Source organism: Dendrobium catenatum, unplaced genomic scaffold, assembly GCF_001605985.2.
Source record: "Dendrobium catenatum unplaced genomic scaffold, ASM160598v2 fragScaff_scaffold_756, whole genome shotgun sequence".
NCBI lineage: Eukaryota > Viridiplantae > Streptophyta > Magnoliopsida > Asparagales > Orchidaceae > Dendrobium > Dendrobium catenatum.
The window spans coordinates 172,988-196,986 of record NW_021319218.1 but is presented as its reverse complement, the minus strand read 5'-3'; the positions used below and the strand labels follow the sequence as shown (position 1 = coordinate 196,986).

At 36.2% G+C, this 23,999-nt stretch overlaps 1 protein-coding gene across 1 annotated transcript; it reads left to right on the top strand.

Annotated features, from left to right (window-relative positions):
• The first annotated feature begins 3,375 nt into the window (after positions 1–3,375).
• Positions 3,376–22,952, top strand: LOC110100679 (DNA repair protein XRCC4). The gene is made up of 5 exons (XM_020828289.2): positions 3,376–3,655; positions 3,754–3,896; positions 9,351–9,479; positions 10,976–11,098; positions 22,549–22,952. The coding sequence occupies exons 1-5, from the start codon at positions 3,487–3,489 to the stop codon at positions 22,780–22,782; spliced, it is 798 nt and encodes a 265-aa protein (XP_020683948.1). The 5' UTR covers positions 3,376–3,486; the 3' UTR covers positions 22,783–22,952.
• The last annotated feature ends 1,047 nt before the right edge of the window (positions 22,953–23,999 follow it).

Below are 23,999 nucleotides of genomic sequence, written 5' to 3'. Positions count from 1 at the left end.
TTTGATTTATATTCTTCTTATTATTATAATTTTTTTTCACTCTCTTGATGCATAGTCATATGCTCTCATACTTCAACAATGTGCACAAAAAATATCTTTTATAGAATCCCTACTTTTCTATTAAGTGTGTTAATAAATGATCTCATCCGTCAACTCGATCAAAAAATTTTGGGTTCAAATGACCTATTCAGTAAACGGGTTGAACTCGGATTGATCGGGAGCTGATTCTCACTAGAAAGTGATCCATTTAATATTTTATTTATTCTTTTGTTTGTTGATATGATCTTATTTTTTTATCACTTAATTCGAACTATATAGTTTATAAGTTATTACTTTTTTTTTTAATGAAAATGGGTTGTATGGTCATTCGGGTCACCACCAGATTAGATTTGACTTTTACATTTTTTTAGTCTTTTATTAAATGGGTTGGATTCAAATTAATTGGATTTAGTTCAAGTTAATTTTGTATCGGAGTAGAACCTGACCTTCTAACCCATTTTAACAACCATAATCTTTACTTTTAAATTATATTTTTTATTATAAAAATAAGTCGAGTTACTTTTAAAAGTAAAAAAAAAAAAAGCTAATAGACATATATTATCAAAACTTCATTTTTTTTTTACCCACCGCGGCTTAACTCGGTTGGTGGGCGTGCTCGGTTGAGAATCCCCCATTCCGAGTTCAATTCCCTGGAGCGGCTGTCGCCCTAAGTGGGGTTCCTAAGCACCGGCTGCAGTACTTAGGTGTGGGTGGCCCGGTAGGTCGGTCGGGGTTTACGGACCGCCAAGCGCACTTGGCAAACCTGAGTGTGGCAGCGGACGGTTCCTCGTCATTAAAAAAAAAAAACTGCTTTGCTCCTTTTCAAAATAATGTCTCACTCAGCTCCTTTACCTAATTTTAACTATTAACCTGCTTAGTTTCAAAATTTGTCCTAACCCTTTTACACTTTCTATTTTCATTTCTTCTTCAGCCAAGCAAAAGGCTCCTTTGGAAGAAATTATTCTGTGCGGAGAACAGATGCAAAAAGGCATCCAGAGATCAACCAGAGTGCACTACATCAGTAATACCCAACCGTGACATCGAGCAAGGGTTAACGTGACACATTCTGATTGGTTTCCAAACAGTATTTGACATGGTGGTTGTCGGTGGTGGGTGGCGACAGTCGACGATAGTCAGGCAAGCTTTCTTGAGGTGTAAAACATTCTCACTCAAAATTGGATGAATTTGGTTTACCTTAAAAATGAGCTTAAATAGTTTATACCACATTTACTTTGAATTTCTTTTTCATCCAAACAAACATCAAATTTGTAAAAAACTTTATTTTTTTAAATTATTCTATGCGGATTCCGGACGTAGCTCTACGTCCGAACTTCAATCAAATTAAGATATGTGGGTTTCTTAAGAAATGACCCAGCCCAGCTATGAAATTTTTGAAATCGCAGCAACCACTAATTTTTTATGTTTTTTAAAAAGAAATCCACGAAAACTCTCAAATGTTTAGAATTTTTGTGGAATAAAACTTTTGGTGCCTGTTGAGAAAAAAAAACATTAAATAGGCGATAAAGATGGAGATTGGTTTGGAGGAATTCGTATTATCTACTGAGCTATTGGAAAATAAGAAAAAAATTAAGAGTGATGTGTATTTTACTTGCCTAATAATTTCTTTTGAATGTATATTATGAGTCAATATATGTTTTGTTGAGCTTAATTTTTTAACAGAGAAATTTGTTGTAAAGACAAATACAACAGAACCATGTTCACCTTCAGGGCATATCATGTTCTCAAACAAGTTCAAATGCTTCAATTAGGAATTTACAAACTGAGCAACAATAGTTTGTGTTTTTTGTGATGTTTTACACACATTCACTTATAATGTATTTTTAAAAAAATTATACGTCGAATGCTACGAAAACACTTGCTTCTGTAAACCAACTATGTAAATTTTTATGTAAAATAATAATTTTTTAGACGTTCATTTATTCTCTCATTATTATGCATTTTTTCTCTTTTGTTTTTGTGATAATTTGTTCATTTTAATGTTGTATACTGCTACCACTGTGTACTGTTATGCATTATTTTGTACCGTTGTGTACTACTATGCATTAAATATATTTTGAGTATTAAATTAGTATCATGTTCATTTAATTATTTTTTCAAAATAAAATAAAACTTGATAGATGAATATAAAAGTACTTATGAATTTATTATATGTTATATATATATTTATTTGAAAAATAAATTATAAGTTATCTAAACATTAAAACTATACGCGCGCACACACACACGCATAAAAGACAAATTAAAGATTATTTGGAGGATGAACTCTATTTTTTTCTTTAACGAGATCAATTTCAAGATTCTAGCTTATTTTTTTGTCATAATTTGATTGTATGTGCTGATGCTGATTCTTTAATATCATAAGTATTTGTTATTAACAATACATAATAATACACAGCGGTACATAACATCAAAATGAGCAAAACATCACATAAACGAAAGAGAAAAATTCCTAATTATTACATATGTGAGAATAAATAAATATTCAAAAAATTATAATTTTTACATAGTTGATTTATAAAAAAATGTGTTTTTGAGGCATTCAACTTATAAATTTTTTAAGAATTAAGTTAATGTGTGTGACATATAAAAAAAAAACACATAAATCATTGATGCCCAGTTTATAAATTCTCCGTTAAAATATTTAGCTCATTTGAGAACTTGATATGTTTTGAAGGTGAACACAATTTTGTTGTATTTGCCTTTACGATAGATTTCTCTGTTGAAAAATAAAGCTCAGCAAATATTTATTGCCTCATAATATACATTGAAAATAAATTATTAGGAAAGTAAAATATACTTTAAGTTTACAATTTTTCTTCTTTTTCAACAACTCTACATACAATGCGAAGTCCTCCAAATAAATCTTCATATTTTATTTAACAAAAATCCTAAATAATTGAGAGCTTTTGCATATTTATTTTTTTTTTAAATATAAAAAATAATTAGGTTACAACGATTTTAAAATTTTCTTAGCTGAATTGGGTCCATTAGGATAGCCGGGTTTTAGGGCATCTCCAACCGAACTCCAAGTGCTTGAATGGCGTCCCTGACCAGTTCCAGCGGAACCGCAAATTTCCCGCTATTTGGCTGCCGGTGAATAGTAGGACGCCAATATTAGCGTTGCACTGTTTATCTCCGTCATTTTTACTTCTCTACCGAACTTGCAGTGGTTATGCAAAAGTGTGAAAAGTACATTTTGGAGTGAAAAATGAGATTTTCGGTTCTAGATGCTCTTAAGAAATCCAAGTGTCTTTGGAGCGCAGAGGTAAAGCTACTTCCGCACAGAATAATTTCCCCGCTGCCACGACTAGTTCCTTTGCAATTCTCAGTTTAAACCATTACAGTTTGCTAAATGAACAAGCCTTTACAGAGTCAACTCAGAAAGCTTGCCCGGACGGAGAGTACCCGACTCGTTGCCCGCTTGCCATGGAAGACGACCCAGCCTGCAACGCCGACGCAAGGCACACTTGCCTCAAGCTCGAGCTCCCTTCTGCTTCAGGAAGAAGCAAAGACTCGATCTTTATACGCGGGACTTGGTTCCCCTCCCACTTCCGCCTCTCCATCACCGATGGCCTCAATGTCTGGACTTGCGAGGGTTTGATTTTCCCATAATGTTTCCTCCTTTGATACGATCTCCGACAAATGTATTATTCTTTTGTTTAAAAAAATTATTCTCTCTCTCTGTCTCTGCAGGGTCGGATGCGGAGGTGAGGCAAAGAGCAGAGCAGTGGGACCAATCAGTCTCGGAGTACGTTGCGCTCGCCGAACGGTACCTAGGGTTTCAGCAGCCGGATTCTAAATATGGTTTCGAAGATGCGGACAAAGGGCAAATGAGGGTTAACTTCCTGCACTCTTCTTTATATTTTGATGATTTTGATGGTTGTTATTTGTTTCTATGAGTTTCATTTTTATATATAATGGGGATTTTAGGAGGCCAGGGGCTTTTTGGCTACAATTAGGGTTTAATTAACGTATGATTTAGCAAAAAAAATATTTTTAAGGTTTAAAATTTAAATAAACTAGAAGGAAGAGCAGAGAATTAGTGGCCATCTCTTAAATTCTACTTTAGAATATACTAAAATTCACAATTTAGCCCAAAATGTGAGAAAAATAAAATTTATGCTGAAAAAAATATTTGATGAAATTTACTTTAAATCATAACTAAATCTAGACTAGCTCTTGCAACTAAATAGCTTCTTAAGCTTTTGGGGTTGATTATGATGCATAAGGGTCCTTAATGATTTTGTTCTAAAATTCAATACTCAAGAGTCATACAACATAGTTGATCTAGTTGTATTTTTTATTAAATTTGATATGTAAATCTCATAATATTTTTATATTGAGTAGTTCTCTTGAGATGTTTGTCCATTTTAACTATCTATCCATAACTCTAGAAGTTTTGTTCTCATCTATAGATCCATTCTTATTTATAATAGATTTAAGATATTTAAATCTATCACATATATGTACACTTTACTTTTATGGTGGTAATGTTTACTGATAATTAGTAATATTGCACCATAAAATTGAAGATCATATCTTTATTTGATTTTATTAATCCAAATTCTTTATCTTCTAAATATTTTCTTCATTCTTTTTGCTCATCACTTATTTTGGCAAATGTCTGTCCGATTCCCTCAACAAAAAATATATAGCAAGGAACCTTACTTTAAATAATTCTTAGAGCACTTCTATTATCAATAAAAAAATATACAAACTTAATGTTGATTCTTGATTAGTACCTATTATGATAAGGAACTCCTTGGTAACATTTGCAATTACTCCTAACACTATTCAATGCTTAATATTTTTAATAACTTCAAACTTTCTTTGACACATCAAATAAATTCTTGTAGTACTTGATCCTTTCTCAAGGTTAATAAAAAGCCCAAATGAATCTTTCCTTTGTTTTTTAATTTTTTTGTATTAATTCTCTTAATATAAATCACAGCCATAGTGCAACTTTTGGCATAAAGCCAAACCAATTCTTTGATATTATTGTAATTTTTTTAACTCTAAAGTTTTTAATTCTTTTCCATAGTTTTGTTGGATGGCTTATATTTTTGGTTCCCTTGTAATTACCACAATAAGAAAACGCCTCCTTATGCTTGAATATCAACATAAAAATGCTTCTTTTCTAATCATTTACATATTATCTTCAAAGTTTCATTAAAATGATTTGTTAACCAAATAAATTGAAAATCATGCATAAATTTTAAAGTCTTGATATTATATTTTCACTCAAAGATTTTATTCAATGTTAACTCTACTTCATTATTTTTGTTCATTTATAAAATACACTATTATTTAGTTCATTATGCTTCTTAAAAAAAAGAAAATAATATTCCTTAAAACTATTATTTATTATATCTCAAAGTAGTATTTCTAACTTTGGTGTCTTCCTATATTAATTAATATTTTATTATCATCACTTTGACTGCATTAAACTCAAGCTAAGTTTGTAAATCTTTTTTTGTGTGTGTGTGTGTCTATATATATATATATATATTATTGTTCAATGGTTATCATAAAAATTATTAAAATCTATAGATTATGCATCCCTAACCATGCTCATTGTAGGTTTAGCAAACTCCATATAACTATTGTTAAGTCTTACAAGATTTTTTTTTGTTCCTTAAAAGTTTACTTTGTTTCATTTTTAAACATTTGCACTTCTCTTAATCCACCAGATTTCCTAGTGCACTATCCATTAGTTATCTCATAAGACGTCTAATAATCTTTTTTAAAGAAACAAGTCATTTTATTGCATATTATAGTTTGACTTAACTATAGAATTTAAATTTCTCTCTCTTAACATTCTATCTTGAAAGAGTAACAAATTCTCACCTTTTAAGGTTCATTATATTATTTGAGGGCAATTACTTTTTGTTGATCATTCTCTATGTGCACCTAAGTTAGGCGCACATAACTTCTATTTTATGTTGCTTGGTCAAGATTGTTTTTAGCATTACTTCATAGTTTTTGCAAAAATGAATTTTATTTTATTTTAATTGAAAAATATTCTTTTTGTAATTTTGCTCCTCTGTTTTTTTAAATAATCAATTGTCTTTCTTATTTTATAAAACATGATTGCTATTTCAAAATTATATGTTATTGTAAAATCTAGTCAACTTTTTTATTGCATTTTTAATTCATACTTCATACCTGCAACAAATCCTTTTGAACATTTTACTAGCCTCTTTTTCATAGGTATACATTAGAGGAAATGACGCAAATGATCTATTGACTCTTTATGAAGGGCCAAAATGATCCCAACTATATTGAAGGATCATTTTACTCCTTCAAGTATTAAAAAAGGAATCAAAATAGTCTAATGATGAAACTATTTTAGTTCCTCTTTGAGTTATGAGACCAAAATAATCCTTTAATATAGTTAGAGACTATTTTGGTCTTTTATAAATAGTCAAGAGACTATTTTAATCATTTTTCTATATACATTATAATAGTTCATTAATATCTTCCCAAAATTTATTTTGCTATCTTATAATCCAACTTAAGAAGTATAAACACTAATCATAATTATCATTTCATCACTTTTAATTAATTTATTAGCAATCACCTTATTGCTAATTTTATTCAGCTCAACAATTTCATCTGTCAACTCTTTATCTATTACCATCCTAACTCTCTATTTTTATTGTTAGCTCTCCCAATGTAGATAATTAATAATTTTTCATAATGTCCTTGAATTCTCCCATTTTTTTTTTATTTTCTTGCAAAAGTGATGTTGATTTTTTATTCCAATCATTCGGGAAATGACGCAGGACTAAGTATGAGATGCTTTTAGTTCATTTAGATTTTGCACAACTTGTGATTAGAATAATCATAGAACAAAACTAATAGCACTTTAAAACGATGAATCAAAACAAACAGGGGTCACACCCGCTTTGGCCAAATTACTTAGCAAGAGATTTGAAGCTTTTCCAAATAAATCAAGAAAATAACACAATGACAAGTTGTAGTTTCAAAGAAATCCCTAGTCTAACAACAAGAATTAGAAAGCATAAAGGTGCACTAAAACCCTATGTTTATTAAGCTTTAACATGAGCAGTAAAGAGTCGTCTGTCGTGACTGGAATCAAAACCAAGAGAAGTTAGACTTAAGAAATATAATAAAAGGAGAAAGAGAAACCTTCGTCAAGAAGTGGTGGAGATCCTTCACTCGACGCCTTCGAAGTGCTCGTCAATCGCTTCCACTAAGGGTGTCCAGAATGCGCTCCAAGTAGTCCTCAACGGTGTGATCAATCATTGGATTCACGTCGAAGAAGGTGGATTGTAGGATGTCAGTGAAACCGTCCTCGTCCAACGTTATTCTATAATCAGTCTCTGGATCCGCCATTCATGGGTGGTGGAAGACAAGATCTCCTTAGTATTTGATACGCCTCTTGAGTGGTAGCAAAGAGAAAGGATTTTCTCTTACAAGTGGAGGGAGGATAATTCCTAAGCCCCCTTTTCAAAAATCTGGAAATAGTTTCAGATTTTGGAGCCGAAATCTGAGAGAAATTTCAGATTTCTATGCTTAGGAGGTAGGGGAGTTGGAAGGAGAAACTAAGGCATCAATTTACTTGGGGAATTAAAGGGGGGAGATGAGATTTGAGAGAGAGAGAGAGGCGGTTAGGGAGAAAGGGAGGCCGGAGGCAATAAGGGGGATAGGGGTGGGGATTTATTTCCTAATTCCAACATTTGGTTTAGGAAATAATTTAATAATTTGAGGCTCTTAGGAAAATTCGGCCAGCATAGATCAAGGGGATTTGAAATAGTTTCCTAAAGCCAAGGTGTTGATTTAGGAAATAATTCCTAATCCAAGCGGGGGGCGGTATTAAGGAGAGGGGGAGCAATTAGTGGGAGGAATTGAGGGCTTCCTAATTGGGTTTAGTAAAGAGGGAAAGTTTAAATTAAACCCAATTCAAATAGGTTTAATTTAGGAACTTTCCTAAAATAGATTTGGTATTTTAGGAAAGATTTTAAATTGCAAATTGAACAATTTTGAATTAAAAAATATGTCCCAAAATATTCAATCCCGATTAGACAATGGAACTTAATGGGAAAGGGGGAGTGGGAGCCGGCTGCTAGATGGCTAGAGCCGGCGGTATGGGGGCTCGAGTTGGGGGTTTTGGCCGTGTGGTCAGGAGGTAGGGGAAGGGGATTTAGGTGTGGTGGAATCCGGCGACTCAGTGAGGGTGGAGAAGGAAGAAACAAAAGGAAGAAAAGAAAACGAGATAAACAAAAGAAATCACGAACCCGACTTATCTAGGTTGGTGGGTGTTGCGCAAATCTCCCTCTCCTAGGGATCTCTCTCCATTAGAACTCTCAAGCTTTCTCTCAAACTCAACCAAGAAGAAATATTCATAAGCAATCATTCATTCCTTCAAAACAAAAGGCATGAGGCTATAAATAGCCAAGTACACGGACTCAAGAAAAGAAAATACAATCATGTCCTTTGGGCTTACATACGACATTCCCCACTAAAAGGGTACAACAGGAAAAATAATAAAAACAAATACATGACACATGCAAATAGAAAAATACATGAATAACATAAATACTCAAAAATATAAGGACTCGATCGTGGCCGTAGATCGGCGGCCACGCCTCTGATAAACCTTTCACGAGCTGATGTCCCCATAAGGAAACCAATTATTTGTCATGCTATTCGAAGTCCACAAATTCTATTTAGAAAATCTAAATTAAACTTAGCCCTAGATGACCACAAGTGTGCTAAGTTGTGGTGCGCTATGTACGAGTAACACCCTAGTCTACCCTTAACCTTTTTTTTACTACAACAAGATCAAATTGTGGGGCGTCTCTTGTTGAGATGTCACAATAAACCGTTGTCCTCTTTTCATACAATCAGGTTAAGTTGTGCTGTTTTGCTTCTAGAGGCACTTAACATGAGCAAAATTTTAATATGGATTCAGTTTTATGGATTTCTATAAAAGTTTTAATATTTTTTGTCAACTTAATATAACCCTCAACTTTTCTATTTATTTAGATTTGATACTGGCATTAGTAATTTTATCACATATCAAAATTCAATAGTATTATCAGCATTATCACTGTTGTTAAACTAATCATAGTTTACATCAATGGAGAAATTACTGCAAGAAACAGGGTGTTGATCATCATCTTTACTTTTGCTTTTGGGATGTCCAATACCTTTTGAAAATTTGTTGGAATTATTGAACTTTTGTGAGAACTTACGATCCATTTAACTCATTTCTGCATGTTCAATACTAACACGACTTTCTTATTTTGTGTTACTTTTTATAGCTTTCGTGGACATTTGAAAAGCAGGGTACGAAGCTTGAGTGGCGCTGGAAATGTCAACCATCTTCCGATAGCAAGCAGAATATTGTTGAAATTCTGGATTTTCTATTGGATGCAAATATACGTCTCAGTGTAAGTGATTCTGCTCTGAGGCATTGTGTAAATGAATTTATAAATTATTCTCTCTAGATTTATATTTTTTGTTCTATTTCTGCATAGTAACTGCTAACTGTTTCTTTTTATTTTCCTTTTTTAGATGATTTATAACTATGCTTAAATTTTTTGACGGTGAGTGATTATAGCTCCTTATAGTTTCCTGGATGTGTACCTTATTGGCAACTTGTTTTTGTTTAGTAGAAATGCTTGTAATTTGAATGATTTGTAAAAACTCGTTTACCATCATTCAGGTTATACTTCTAGGAACTTATAGTTACGTAGTGTGGGCTCTGAAAATTTGAGCTTTTGAAGCTCTGACCTCTCCACATTATATTTGCGGAGATTTTTAACGGATGAAGTTTCGGTGGAAATTTTTGGAAGACATATTAGATAGATATAAGATACTTCCCAGAGATTTCGTCCTCTTAGTGAGTTCTTTAGTATCAGAGTTTTTGTTTCCTATAGGCGCAAACTTTTATAGTTAATTACCCCTCCCGATAACAATAAGAACTTTCGATTAAGGCTAGTCGTTAAACATATACTTAGTATCTAATGTATAATGTATAGTAACAATAGGTTAAGATGTTTAAAATTTAATATTGAAAGTTAGGAATTCACCACCTTGCACTTAAAGAAGATGGTGGGTGGAATGATGATGAACCCAATCAGTTCCATCATCATAGGTCATCATGGTCCCTAGTCTACTTAGTCAAAGGATGTAGTCGACTCAACTTGATAGAATGATCCTTATCGGCAACCATAAGTTGCTGAGTACAAGGGTACCTTATAGACTTAAGGTGAATATTTTTCTGAGGGATAAATTCAAGTCAACCTTAGTTAATGGGGGGCTTTATGTCATATCGATTATACCTTATGATTTTTTACTCAAGGTCATTAGCCATTGGGGAACATATGAGATTTTTGCCATGATCATAATACAGTGGAGTCGTTTGACTAAGCCACTAGGTTAAAGGGCCGCAATTATAACCATTTACCAAGTGCAGCCGTTCTGGCCAAGCAACGGGTTCTTTTGTGGAGCCTTCTGGCCAAGCCATCGATTAGAGGACCAATCATAACCGTTTATGGTTTAGAGCCTTCTGGCCAAACTAGGGGTTCTATGGAGTTGTCTAGCCAAGCCATTGGTTAGAGGACAAAATGCCATGCCTTTACTCTCAAAAAAATTATTTGAAAATTAATCTTAGTGATATTTTCTATTTTGGACATTTGCTCTTTGTTTCTAAAGTTATCCTTGAGTTCATCTTTTCGATTTTAAACTTCAGCCTTCCTCTCAGGCTAAACGTGGCATTCTCATTTTTGCAGCTTCCTTATTTATGTCCTCATTGTTGTAAAACATTTGAATTATTTGAAATTGTGCCTTATGTATTACATTCTTGGGCCCGATGCGTTATATCTCAAGCTAAAGAACCTGATTTTATTTGCTGTGATCTCATGATTATTTTGGTGAAATGCAGGAAGAAGTTGTAAGAAAAACCCAGTCTTTTGAAAAATTAAAGGTAGAAGCTGAAAGATGCTTATCGCAAAGTCAGGCTTTTAGTAATGAAAAAGCCGAGTTTGAATCTGCTGCCTATGCTAAGGTATGTGCTATGAATGCTATTTAATTTTTATGGTTTTGATAGTTGGTTCTTAATTTGCATTAAGTGTACACAGTATTTTCCTGACGAGAGGAAGGAACAAATTTCTTCTCAATCTACTTTCCCAAGGCTTTCTGTAGTGTTTGTTAATATATATTGCAAATATTTTATTCATGATGTTTTCACATTTATTTGTATACCTTTTTTTTTATTTGCTGGCTGTAATTTTTTTCATGGGGATTTACTCCAAGTTTTGATTGCTTGAAACAATTCCTGTTTTCGCTGAAAATATTTTTCTTGCTGTAAGTAGACTTAAAAAGGCTAACTAGATTGAATATTAATTGGTTCTCTGTGGATTTTGATTCTTTCTGTTGAAATTTTCTCTTTTCTCCAATATGTAAAATCTAACCGTATGATAAATAGGCTACCCGTAGATCATTTTTTTATCTGCATACACTTAATAATATTCTGTTTTTGAAAATATTATTTGTGGTTGAGGTACCATTGGGACCAATGCATCCAAGTTTTCATGCCTTTATTTTTTAACTGTTGTAGAAAGGCTATTTGGCTTGGTAAAAACCTTATTTCAAGTAAATTATATAGATTTAACTAATGGAGATAGCATGATGTATTTTATCTTCTAATGGTTCATAAAAAGTGGAAACATCAAACTTAAGGCTACATGCCTACCTTTTTTTTTTCCTCTCTTTTTTATTTTTGTTTATTTGTCAATATTTTTTTCTTTTTTTAGTTTATTTGTCAATATTGAATGTTAGGGATTAAGAATTTAGGTATGCATACTTAATTTCATTTATAAATCTAAATTATGTGGTTGATGTTTTGATACTCTATGAGCTAATATTAAAGAGACTAAAAAAGAAAACATTCAAAGAACCATTTGGTCTTCTTGCATATGTGTAAACTGGTTGCAAGCATCAACTTGTTTTGGAGCTAATTTCCTCATTCAAAGAACCATAATGCTTGAAGATCTTAGTCATGCTAAGTGTGTGTGTGTGATAAATGAAATTGTTCTTTTAAAGTATCATTTGATTCTTGATTCTAAGCAAGAATCAAATCTTAATCCATAAAAACTTGTGGCCTCAATCATTTAACAATTGTTATCATCTAATGACATTTGGTTTCTAATATTTGTTCTATTTACTTTTGTACATTTCCTTAATTTTCAAGTTAATTGCCCCACTCCCAGCACTTAGCTGCAGTAAGTCAATTTGATTAGTTAACACATAAGTGTTAAATTTTGTTTCGTTGAACTTGGGAGGTTAGTTGATAGAAATATGGTTCCTTTGATATCAAATTGATGATAAACGCCAAGGATTCAACTCTTCTCCTTTCTTTCAAAAATTCCCTTGAGTTGCTTGATCTCTTAAATTTACCTTTTGTGGAGGAGAAGAATGATTTAGGTTTGCAGAACGAGATATAATGAAAATATGATAGGAATTTCAACCAAGGTCTAAATCCCGAGACTTGGGATCTTCGATCCTTGAATTTCTAGAAGAGAGATGGGGTGCCATGAGAGAGATTGGAGGGGAGAATATCATGATGGGGAGACTGTTGTGATTATTGCAAATTAGGAAAATTGAGACAATCCTAGGAGAGGGGGCATGAGTGTGAGGGGAGGGAATCAAGGAGGAAAAGAGGGCTTGCTCTCGAATTTCAATTCATAATAAGATGATTGAATACATTGCACTCATAACCATGTCTATAGATACAAGGTTACTTGGATACTTCAAAACTAATTCAAATTTATATCTATATAATTCCTAAGATAAATAATCTTATTTTGTATTTATATCCGATTTTGTTGAGTATTGATACCAAAAGTTTGGTAAATAATTCAATGTTGTAGGAGGCACTTTGCAAGAACGGAAAGAAAATATTCTTTCCCATTGTTGATTGAGAGAATTTGAATTAGGGTTTTGATTAGGCCTTTATAAACGAGTCAATTTTTTTTAAATAGAATTTGTTTCTAATTTGTCTTTCATCAGAAAGTTTCAAGTGGTTTCAATGCGACCATTGATGAAAAACATAGATCACCTAGCACCCAAGGTATTGTTCATTTGTGATGGGTGTGGGCTCCGAAAATTCCCATTTTATATGTGTGATCCCGGCCTCTCTGCGCCATCGGTCTATTTATCTTTTAAAATGTTTGTGTGATGACGATGATAGAGAATTTTAACGAGATTAGGTTCCGGGGGAATTTTCAGAAGGCAGATTGGGTTTTAGATAAGACACTACCCAGAGATTTCGCCCTCATTTGGTGAGGACTTTTTGATCTGAGTTCTAGTTTCCTATAGGCGCAAGCCCCTATAGTTAATTACCCCTCCTGATAACAAAGAGAGAACTTTCGATTAAGGCTAGTCGTTAAGGATGTCACATAGGTTATGAACCTATTGTATAATAGCAATAATTTTAGGGTTTAAATTTTGAATTTGGATGATTTGAAATTTAAATTTTATCACCACAAACTTAAAACTGAAGTTGGGGGGAATGAAGACGAGCCCGATCAAGATCCCATGGTTCCGTCGTCCCGGGCTGTCATGATCTCAGGTCTACTTAGTCAGAGGAGGTAGTCGACCCAACCTAACAGAAGGTATCTTGTCGGCAGCCATGAGTTGCTTCGTCCAAGAATACCTTGTAGACCTAGGTTGGTATTTGTCTAAGGGAATATATATGAATCCACCTTAGCTGACAGAGGGCTTGATGCCTATCGAATATACCCTATGATTCATAACTCAAGGGTTTGACGCCTTTAAGGAACATATTGGCTTTGGCCGTGATCGTAATATAATGGAGCCATTTTGCGGCAAAACCACCCGATCAGAGGGCACGTGCCACATCCCTGTTAGCAAGAGACTATTTGAGGATGAATCGTAGTGATACACCCGACACACATTCGCTCTTTGTGAGCTGAGGTTAATTTCAGATTTATCACCCCCGACAAACTATTGCGAGAGGTGGATTATTTTAGTTTTAAGTTTTAGATGATATGTTTCTATTTCAGTAATTTGGGCTTTTGTTTGATTTGAAATTTGATATTTGACCCCTCCAGTTGAGATTTTCTGTCAACGCGGCCATCATCGGGGTGACATTAAAGTACTTATATTTTCGTAGTATTTTGGGAGACATTTTGTTATTCAAGTCATATCAACTCCGGTTCTTTTAAGGAGGAGGATGAAACTTAAATATTTAACCCGCGCAGCATTCTCGAATCGTTTGATTTAAGACTTAGATGTGATGATTGGAGCACATGCGAGTTGTATTATTTGACCCTACGCAGCATTCTCAGACATTTGCATTTAGAAATTTATTGCATTTGTCGGAGCACATGCAGGGGTATATTTAGTTCAATGGATCATATTTAATATATAAGAGGGCATTTTAAAATATTTAAATATGATCCATTGTGCAAGTGATTTTACTTAGAAAATAGCCCGGGATTTCATTTGAGGGCTTACAAACGCCTTCTGTCCGCTTGTACACATGTTGCGGATCCGGTGGCGTGTTAGATTTAACTTATTGCATTTAGTTTGTTTTGACTCTTCTAAGCGTCAATTAGCACAGCTCGTAGAAGGTGTTTATTCAATCGCCACTACTAGATCGTGTTTATAGAAGAATTATCTTGTTTGTTATAAATTCTCCTATTCTCTCCCATAAGTAAACTAATTTATTTGATACAAGCTCTTTGTTCTTGCTTGTAAACTAGCTGTTGTGGGCACTACGAATTCTCTATTCCTTCTCATAGGTGAATTGTAGCATATTATACTTTTCCTTTAGGTTGAAGGAAATAGTTTGAAGCTCTAACAATCTTATATTTTGATGAATTGAACTCTTTCTCCTTAAAATGACATGCTCTATACTCTTACTTGAAGGTTTGAAATTAGAAGTCATACATATAACATCATAATATAGTTTTCGACATCCTAAATCAACAAAATACTTTGATCCTTATCCCTCTTCATATATTCACAATACGTCTCTCTCTTATTGATTGACGAGCATTCTTTAAGATTTTCATCGTAGTTCAATATTCGTAGTTTCATTAGGATTATACTTTGTGTTGTTGCCTAGCCCATTCTTTTGAATTCCTCAATTATTGCCATGACTCTCTGTGGCTATGACTACAAATGTCTTTTGTGCTTAATTCTTTTAACTATCTCACTCTCATTATTATAGGTCTAAGATTTAGAAGCCTTGGAAGAGGTTTTGTGTGAGCAGATACCTTTTAGACTAAACTAATCCAGCTATATTTACGTCTTGTACTTGAAACTGTATTATAAATATATCCTGTAACATTCGGTAATAATATGATTTTACTTTTCTCATTCACACGGCTGTCTCTTCTCCTCTCCATTCCCTCTTCTCTATCCACTCTAGCATGGTATCAGAGCTGGATATGGCAGAACAAGAAACTGCCTCCTCCGTCCCTCCAGCCTCCACCACCTTCACAGGTATGAACATCGATCTCGTTCTTCCGGCCTCCCTCAAATTCATCATATCCAACTTCAAGAACCTCATCCCTCATCCCTTAACCGTGGACAATTACGCCATTTGGAAAATCCAAATTTCTCAAAATCTTGCGGCAAATGGGTTTGCTGACTTCCTAACCGGTAAGGTTGTTCCTCCCCCTGATCAAACCTCCGAAGATTACGCCCGCTGGCGCCTCATCGACAGCAACTTGACATCGGCGTTATTCTCCACCATTTCTCCGGCTCTTCTTCCTTACGTCATCAATTCGTCTTCCGCTCAAGAAGTTTGGGAAACGCTTGAACGACGACTTCAGTCGACATGTCGCTCTCGCGTCATACAACTCAAGAATGAGTTACATCAAGTCCAGATGAACAATCAAACCATGCAACAATATCTTTCCACCGTCAAGACCATTGTTGATAATATTGCAGCAGCGGGAGCCAAAATAGATCCCGAAGATATTGTTCTTTACATACTGAATGGTCTACCGGCGTCCTACAACGCGTTCAAAACCGCGATCCGAACTTCCTCGTCACCTGCGGATCTTGACAAACTTTATTCGCAACTTTGTAGCGAAGAGATTCACATAAATCAAGAAATCAAGAAAGAACAATCCATCAGCAATTCGACCTCAGCCCTCTATGCTACATCCGTAAATCAGCAAAAGAACCGTACATCCAAACGATTCTTCAAGAACAAACCTCCCGCGCCTCGTCCATCTGACACAAGAGATACCGTCAATACCGTCCCAAACAATCGGCCTACCTGCCAAATCTGTGGCAAGATCGGGCACATAGCACTAAATTGCTGGCACAGAAGCAATTACAAATACGCACCAACTGTTCAAAACGGACCAAGAGCTCTCCTTACTCAACCCATCCCGCAGCAGAACTGGATCCTTGACTCCGGTGCGACAAATCATATCACAAATGACAGTGCCAGTATCCAACAATCTGCACCATACAATGGGTCCGACTCGGTCACGGTTGCCAACGGTTCGTCTCTACCCATCCATAACTACGGTCAAGGTTTGCTACCACTACCTGATACCCCTCGTAAGCTACACCTTTTTCGCCTTCTACATGTACCTAATCTTACGCATAATTTACTATCTGTTTCAAAATTAACTAAAGACAACGCTATTACTATTACTTTCGACGCTAATGGCTTCACTATTAAGGATATTCAGGACAATCATCCTCTTCTCCATGGTCGTCTCCATAACGGTCTATATCAACTTGACGTTCCGCCGCCCGCCAACTCTACAGCATTACAAACTACCACGGACTGTTCATCTACATGGCATGCTCGTCTCGGCCATCCGAACAATCAGACGCTTCAACACCTTGCCCGCACGTCTCACGATGTCAAGAACATTTCTGTTTCCTTCCATTGCAATTCTTGTAAAGTAGCAAAAAGTCATAAACAATCTTTTAGTAGAAGTAGTTCTGTCTCCACACATCCTTTTGAACTCATTCATACGGATGTATGGGGACCGTCCCCTACTGTCTCAATGTTTGGATTTCGATATTTTGTAGTCTTTATTGATGACTTCACAAGATTTTCTTGGATCTATTTCATGACTGCGAAAAGTGAAACTATCAATAAATTTAAAATGTTTTGCAGCATGGTTCAAACTCAATTCAACACCAAACCGCAGACTCTCCGCTCCGACGGCGGAGGTGAATACCTCAGTAACGAGTTCACTAATCACCTTCATGCTCACGGTATTAATCACCAATTGTCCTGTCCTCACACACCGGAGCAAAACGGACTCGCCGAACGTAAACATCGTCACCTCCTGGACCTCACAAGAACTCTTCTCCACGCCTCAAATCTCCCGGACAAGTTCTGGGCGGACACTATCGACACGGCAAATTACTTAATCAACCGGCTGCCGACCAAAGCTCTTCACCTAAATTCACCCTATCAAACACTCTACAATAAGAAACCGTCTCTCACTCACCTTCGCACGTTTGGATGCCTTTGCTATCCATGGCTCCAACCTTACACAGCAACCAAATTCACTCCTCGTTCTCAACCTTGCGCTTTCATCGGTTACTCGTCTCGTCATAAGGGTTATAAATGTTACAACCTTCAAACTCATAAACTACACGTCTCTCGACATGTGGTTTTTCAAGAACAAATCTTTCCATTCTCCCACACTACGCCACCTAACACCACCTTGACTCAACCCACGCCATCTTCCTCCAATCCTTTAATATTAGTTCCTACTTCCACATTACCAACCTCTCCGACTACTACCACAAACACTCACACCAGTAACTCTTGTCCTCTTACCACGCACACTGCCACTGATATTCCGGCTCCCCTTCCTCCCTCACCTCCTCGCACTCATAGCCCTGCTGCTGTCCCACCGCGTATTCATCATATGCAAACCAGATCCAAGTCGGGGATCTACAAACCAAAGCAGATTTTCACCATGCTCAGTCAGTCCAACAAACAGACTACTCCAACTACATACAAACAGGCTTCCAAACATGACCATTGGAATGAGGCCATGCGAACAGAGTTTAACGCTCTCATTCAGCAAAACACCTGGACCCTGGTTCCTCTTCCTCCGAACAAACGCACACTTGGGTGTAAATGGACATACAAGATCAAACATCTACCATCCGGGCAAATTGATCGTTACAAAGCTCGTTTAGTGGCTCTCGGCTACGATCAACGGTTCGGGGAAAATTACACGGAGACCTTTAGTCCGGTAGCAAAGATGACAACAATACGCATGCTTCTAACCATAGCGGTAAACCGGAGATGGAACATTCTTCAACTAGACATCACAAACGCGTTCCTTCATGGCGATCTACCCGACGATATTTACATGAGACAACCGCAAGGTTTCGAAGATTCCCGCTATCCACATCATGTCTGCAAACTGAATAAATCTCTCTACGGATTAAAACAGGCACCGCGACAATGGTTCCAGAAATTCACAAACTTCCTCGTTCAACGCGAATTCGGGTTTAGTCACTCCGATTCATCTCTTCTTCTATACTCCAAAAATAATATTCACATGTTTATTTTAATCTATGTCGATGACATCTTGGTAACAGGAAACAATCAGGCCTGCATTCGGCATCTTCTCCGGGAACTGCATGTAGAATTCGCTCTAAAACAGTTAGGGAATATCTCACTGTTTCTTGGAATCCAAGTCCAGCAAACATCGGATGGCTATTTCCTCAGCCAAGCTCACTACGCAACCAAACTCATACACGAAGCCGGCTTTGATCAATGCAAAGACTCTCCGACCCCATTAGCTCCAGCAAATATAACCAGACAACCGAACTCTCCTCCCTACCACGATCCATCTCTATACCGACGCCTCGCCGGATCTCTTCAGTACCTTACGATTACTCGCCCGGACATTGCCTTCGCCACTAACCAAGCTTGTCAGCACATGCACAAACCCACCGATCAAGATTTCAAGAATCTCAAGAGGATACTTCGGTATGTCAAAGGAACCAAACACCTTGGCCTACCAATTACGCCCGGAGATCATCAACTTCGCACCTACACTGACTCAGACTGGGCTTCCGACTCACAAGACCGGAAATCCATTACCGGTCACTGCACTTTCATGGGACCTAACTTAATCTCCTGGTCCGTCAAAAAACAGGTAACGGTAGCTAAATCTTCAACTGAGGCGGAATATCGGGCATTGTCTGCTGCAACTTCCGAAACTATCTGGCTTCGTCGCTTGTCCGCCGAGCTTCATTTTCCTCAGTCCGCACCAACCATCATTCACTGTGACAACATCTCCGCCATCACACTGGCAAAGAACTCCGTCTTTCATGCCAGAATGAAACACATCGAAATAGACTACCAGTTTATTCGACAGCACATTACCGATGGCAACATTCTACTTAAGCATATTCCAACTCAAGAACAAATCGCGGACATCTTCACAAAACCTTTTTCCATAACTCGGTACCAATATCTTCGCTCCAAATTAACCATCCGTGAACCGGGTGATTAATTTGCGGGAGGATGTGAGCAGATACCTTTTAGACTAAACTAATCCAGCTATATTTACGTCTTGTACCTGAAACTGTATTATAAATATATCCTGTAACATTCGGTAATAATATGATTTTACTTTTCTCATTCACACGGCTGTCTCTTCTCCTCTCCATTCCCTCTTCTCTATCCACTCTAGCATTTTGCTCTATAAGTTTTATCTCATTTGGATTGAATATTGTGTTGTAATATATATTCAATGGGCAATAAAAGAATGTTTTGATTTATTAATCAATTTAAATATAAATTATGTAAATATATCAAAACTTTATTTAAAAATAATTTGAGGGATCTTTTGTTCATTGAAAATCCGGCAGCCTTCCGGCGTCCCCTCCCCGACGCCGGGAGGTAAGAGAGTGGCTCGACTCGACCGGATCAAATCGACGGCGAGGAGATTAAGTCTTCAGAAGCTTTGATGATCGTTGTTTGCAAATCGAACGGTTGTCACTGTTTGGATGGAGATCGTAGTTGATTGCTGATTGAGACGATCGCTTGTTGCTAGTTGATTGTATTTAATTATTTAAATAAATTATAATTAAAATTTAATTATAATTTATTTAATTAATTAATTTCAAATTTAATCAATCCATATTTCTCTAATTTTTCAAAGATTTGGCTAAGTCCCAAATTTTTCAGAAAATTTCGGCAGCCTTCCGGCGTCACCTCCCCAGCGCCGGGAGGTAAGGAGGGCTTTTGCCCTTTCAAGTCCGTTGGATGGGCTCGTCGGCGGCGTGATCGGTGTCGACTCAGGGCACGGCGACGAGATCGACGGAAGCAGGAGGTCGGGGTCAGTCGGAGGTTGGACGGCTTCAAGCGTTGAAGGTCGGACGCAGCGTCGGATGGTCGGCGGCGGGATCCTGGCGGAAGTCTGACCGGAGGTGTCGGAGCAGGAGGTCGGGGTCAGTTGGAAGTCGGCTTGAGAGTTGTAAAGGGACTGGAGGTCGACGGAGGCAAGGTCAGAGGTGACTGTGGTTGGAGTTGTTTACCGGAGTCGATGTCGAGTGCCGGAGATCGTGAGACCAAAAGGTAAGTTTCTGGACTTTCTCCCTTGCCTTGCTTGCGATTTTCTTCTGATTCTGTGAGCGTGAGAGTACCGAATGAGAGGAGTTCATTTTTTTGTATCGTGAGAGGGAGACGGTTTGAGCAGTTGTGTTCGATCGTGGAATGAGCGGTTGTGTTCGATCGTGGGTGGTTTCTGTCTGAACCGAAGCTGGCTGGGAGTAGTTACAGTCAACAATGGGTCTCAAATATTACTAGGGATATTTACAAAAGATTGTGAAGCTTTGTATGAATGACTAAGTTATTAAGTTGGAGTGTTAAATAATTGACGAGTTTTACATTGAAAGGTTTTAGGAGAGAGAGGGGAATAATTTTAGTTACAAGAAATTTGAATGATTAATGCGAAAGTATCATACCATTAGTTACATGAATTTTAAATGATTAATGTGAGTGTCATAACATGATCATGCTTTCATTCGAAGGTCAGTATCTTTCTTTTACCTTTTCGGATTTGCTTCATAATTTAGGAAGCAGAGGTAATCATTTTTTTTCTTACCAGTTATACTTTTGAAGTTCCTATCTTGAATTACACAATGAATATGAAAAAAAATAAGTTGTACAGTCCATATCTCTTTTAATTTTATTAATTTATTATAAGTTGCAAGAAAGATTAAGAATCAAGAAAATTAAATTAAGAACTAGAAAGTTTGTGACATTAATAATCCAGTTGACAATTACATGTGATGTTGAACTGTTGATAATTCAGACTGTATGGTCCTTCAAACACGGATAAAGGATTTGATATAAGGAGGCATTCTCTGTGATATGATCAGAGGCACTAGAGTTTACATTCCATGCTTATGGATTTTTGTTTTGGACATTTAGAAGTTCAAAGCATTTTTTAGCAATCATAATGATAATTTTTGGTATAGTAAGTTTTGATTTTAATGAGATAATCGATGATTTGTAGAAAGATTCTAGTGGACTTGTGTTTCTATGTGATCTTGATTCATGTCAAGAGATGGCCCTAGAGGGGATTTTCTTTTCATGGCCTTTATGTTTAATCATTTTAATGGTTTAAACAAAAAATTCTTTTAAAATATAGCTTCCCAAGGCATTACATGAAGTGGAGGTAGGGGTGTAAATGAGTCAAGTCGAGTCGAGTTTAGGCCTTATCGAGCTCAGCTCATTAGTTGGAAAGCAAGCTCGAACTCAAGCTCGAGCTTGACAGGCGAGCTCGAACTTGAGCTCGTCTCACTGTAAACGAGCTCGAGCCGGCTCGCAAGCTATGAGCGGGAATTTTTAAATTTAGGCGGGATTTTTAGAACTAAGTCAAACTTTAGACAAAAAATATGAAATAATTAACATTTAAATAAAATTTATGTTATTTTTATTAGTTTTTTAAATATTTAAATTTAATAAATAAAATAAAATTATTTCAAAAATATTAACATTTATTCGATCCGGCTCGTGAGCTCACGAGCCAAACCGGATCAAGCTCGAACTCGAGCTTGTTTACTAAACTAGCTCGAACTCGAGCTCGACTCGTGATCTCGATAAGCTCGGCTCACGAGCCCATAAACGAGTTGAGCTCGAGTCGGCTCGCTAGCCGGCTTTGCTCACTTACACCCCTAAATGGAGGGTGTGGTTACAAGGATGGCAGAGGTAGCGCAAAGGCCGTGGGTGCAGCGCATTACCGATCGAGAAAACAAATCCTGCAATACAAAACTCTCTTTAAAATAGCTTCCCAACCTATAAAATCTTATTTTCACTTCTTAGTACTGGCATATATTTTCTTGGATTGAATTGTTCTTCTTATAAATGTGATTTTGTTTGTGGCGTCAATCTCAAACTCATTGTTAGTTTGAGGTGTTTATCCTGTTCCTTAACAACTTATCTACTTAAGTTTGATTCTTTGTTTTTAGTTTGTTGATGTCTTGAATTCCAAGAAAGCCAAGTTAAGAGAGCTCAGAGACCGTCTATCAAAGATAAATGGTAAAGCACCCGAGGACGATGAATCCTCTGACAAAACTGATAGATTTGATGGTGGAAGTGATGATGAGAATGCAATAGAAATTTTTAGAGATCCTGGCAGTGATTCACCTGATGCTTCAGAGGGTGTTGGTGCTTCTACTTGGAAGGGGCGACAAAGAACATGATAGGAGTTTTTAATGAATAATATCAAATTGAAAACATTTAACTTGACAAAAACCTTGTAAGATGTAATATAATTTAGTTTTCTTTTTATAAAGTAGAATATAACGGCTTCTTTCAGTTTCAAATCATTGGAAAACTTTTTTGTTTTGGTGAATTGGTTGCTTGATTGTAAGTTTTGCTCATATTAAATGGATGATATATATGGTTTGAAATGATACTTGTCACTAAACTTTGTGATAGGAAACACTTGAAGATCTCAAGTGAAACTTAACGATCTTGACAAAATCAATGAGGATACTCAACAAGTAGAGGAAAAATCAAAGAAAATCCGCCCACTTTATTGAGAAAAATAAACTAACGGAAGAAAACAAACAAGATACAAGTGATCCTCAAATTCAAGGGAGGATCAATCTCTCCCGATTCTCCAGATGCTGCTAGAGCTCAATGGAAACCTAAACCTAACAAATCTCAAAATTCAGCCAAATTCAAGATGCGCTAACCCTAGGAAAATAAACTATTTAATACATACAATCCAAAATGAAATCTCTAAACAATCCCTACATTCAATATTCCCTCCCAAATCCCTCAAAAATCTTTCATAAACCACTCCATGGGATCTGGCGGTTCGGTAGACAGCATAGAGAGGTGGAAAATGTCCACCTCTGTTTTGCGTGATCCGGTCCACACAGGACCTGCTAGACCAGTACAATGGACCGGTCTAACACTTTGAAGTTACATAAGCTTTGCACTTCTGAGGCATTTTGATATGATGAGCTCTTGATACAATTTTTTCTCCTTTTTTTTCATAAAAATGCGTGGCCAAGGGAATGCATTGTTGCCCATCTCATCTGTAATAGATATATGTTCACCTTTGAGGGTCTTACAATCATTAAAGGTGCAATTCTTAATGTATTAAGAAGAGCAAATTATGTATTAAGAAGAGCAAATTAGTAAACTAAGAACAATTTTTATTTTTATGATATGTTATCTTAGTTTTATTTGTCTAATATCCTCTGTAAGAATTGAATGTGTTTTCTAATATTTCCCTATCCCAGTTCAGTTTATCTTGTTTGATACAAATTTCTGGAATTCTTTTCTCTGGTTCAGTTGGCTGTTTGGTATGTTGGTTCATGTGTTTTTTTGCTTTGCAGATTCCCAGTTATTGATATTTCACATGATTTTTTTTTTGTTCACATCTTGTTCCCTTCCGCTGTTCTTT

Excerpts from the sequence above, each read along its gene's own strand:
- LOC110100679 (XM_020828289.2), top strand. The coding sequence starts at position 3,487 with ATGGAAGACGACCCAGCCTGCAACGCCGACGCAAGGCACACTTGCCTC. Across the intron at positions 3,656-3,753 it reads CAATGTCTGGACTTGCGAGG|GGTCGGATGCGGAGGTGAGG; the intron begins GTTTGATTTTCC and ends CTGTCTCTGCAG. Across the intron at positions 9,480-10,975 it reads ATGCAAATATACGTCTCAGT|GAAGAAGTTGTAAGAAAAAC; the intron begins GTAAGTGATTCT and ends GGTGAAATGCAG.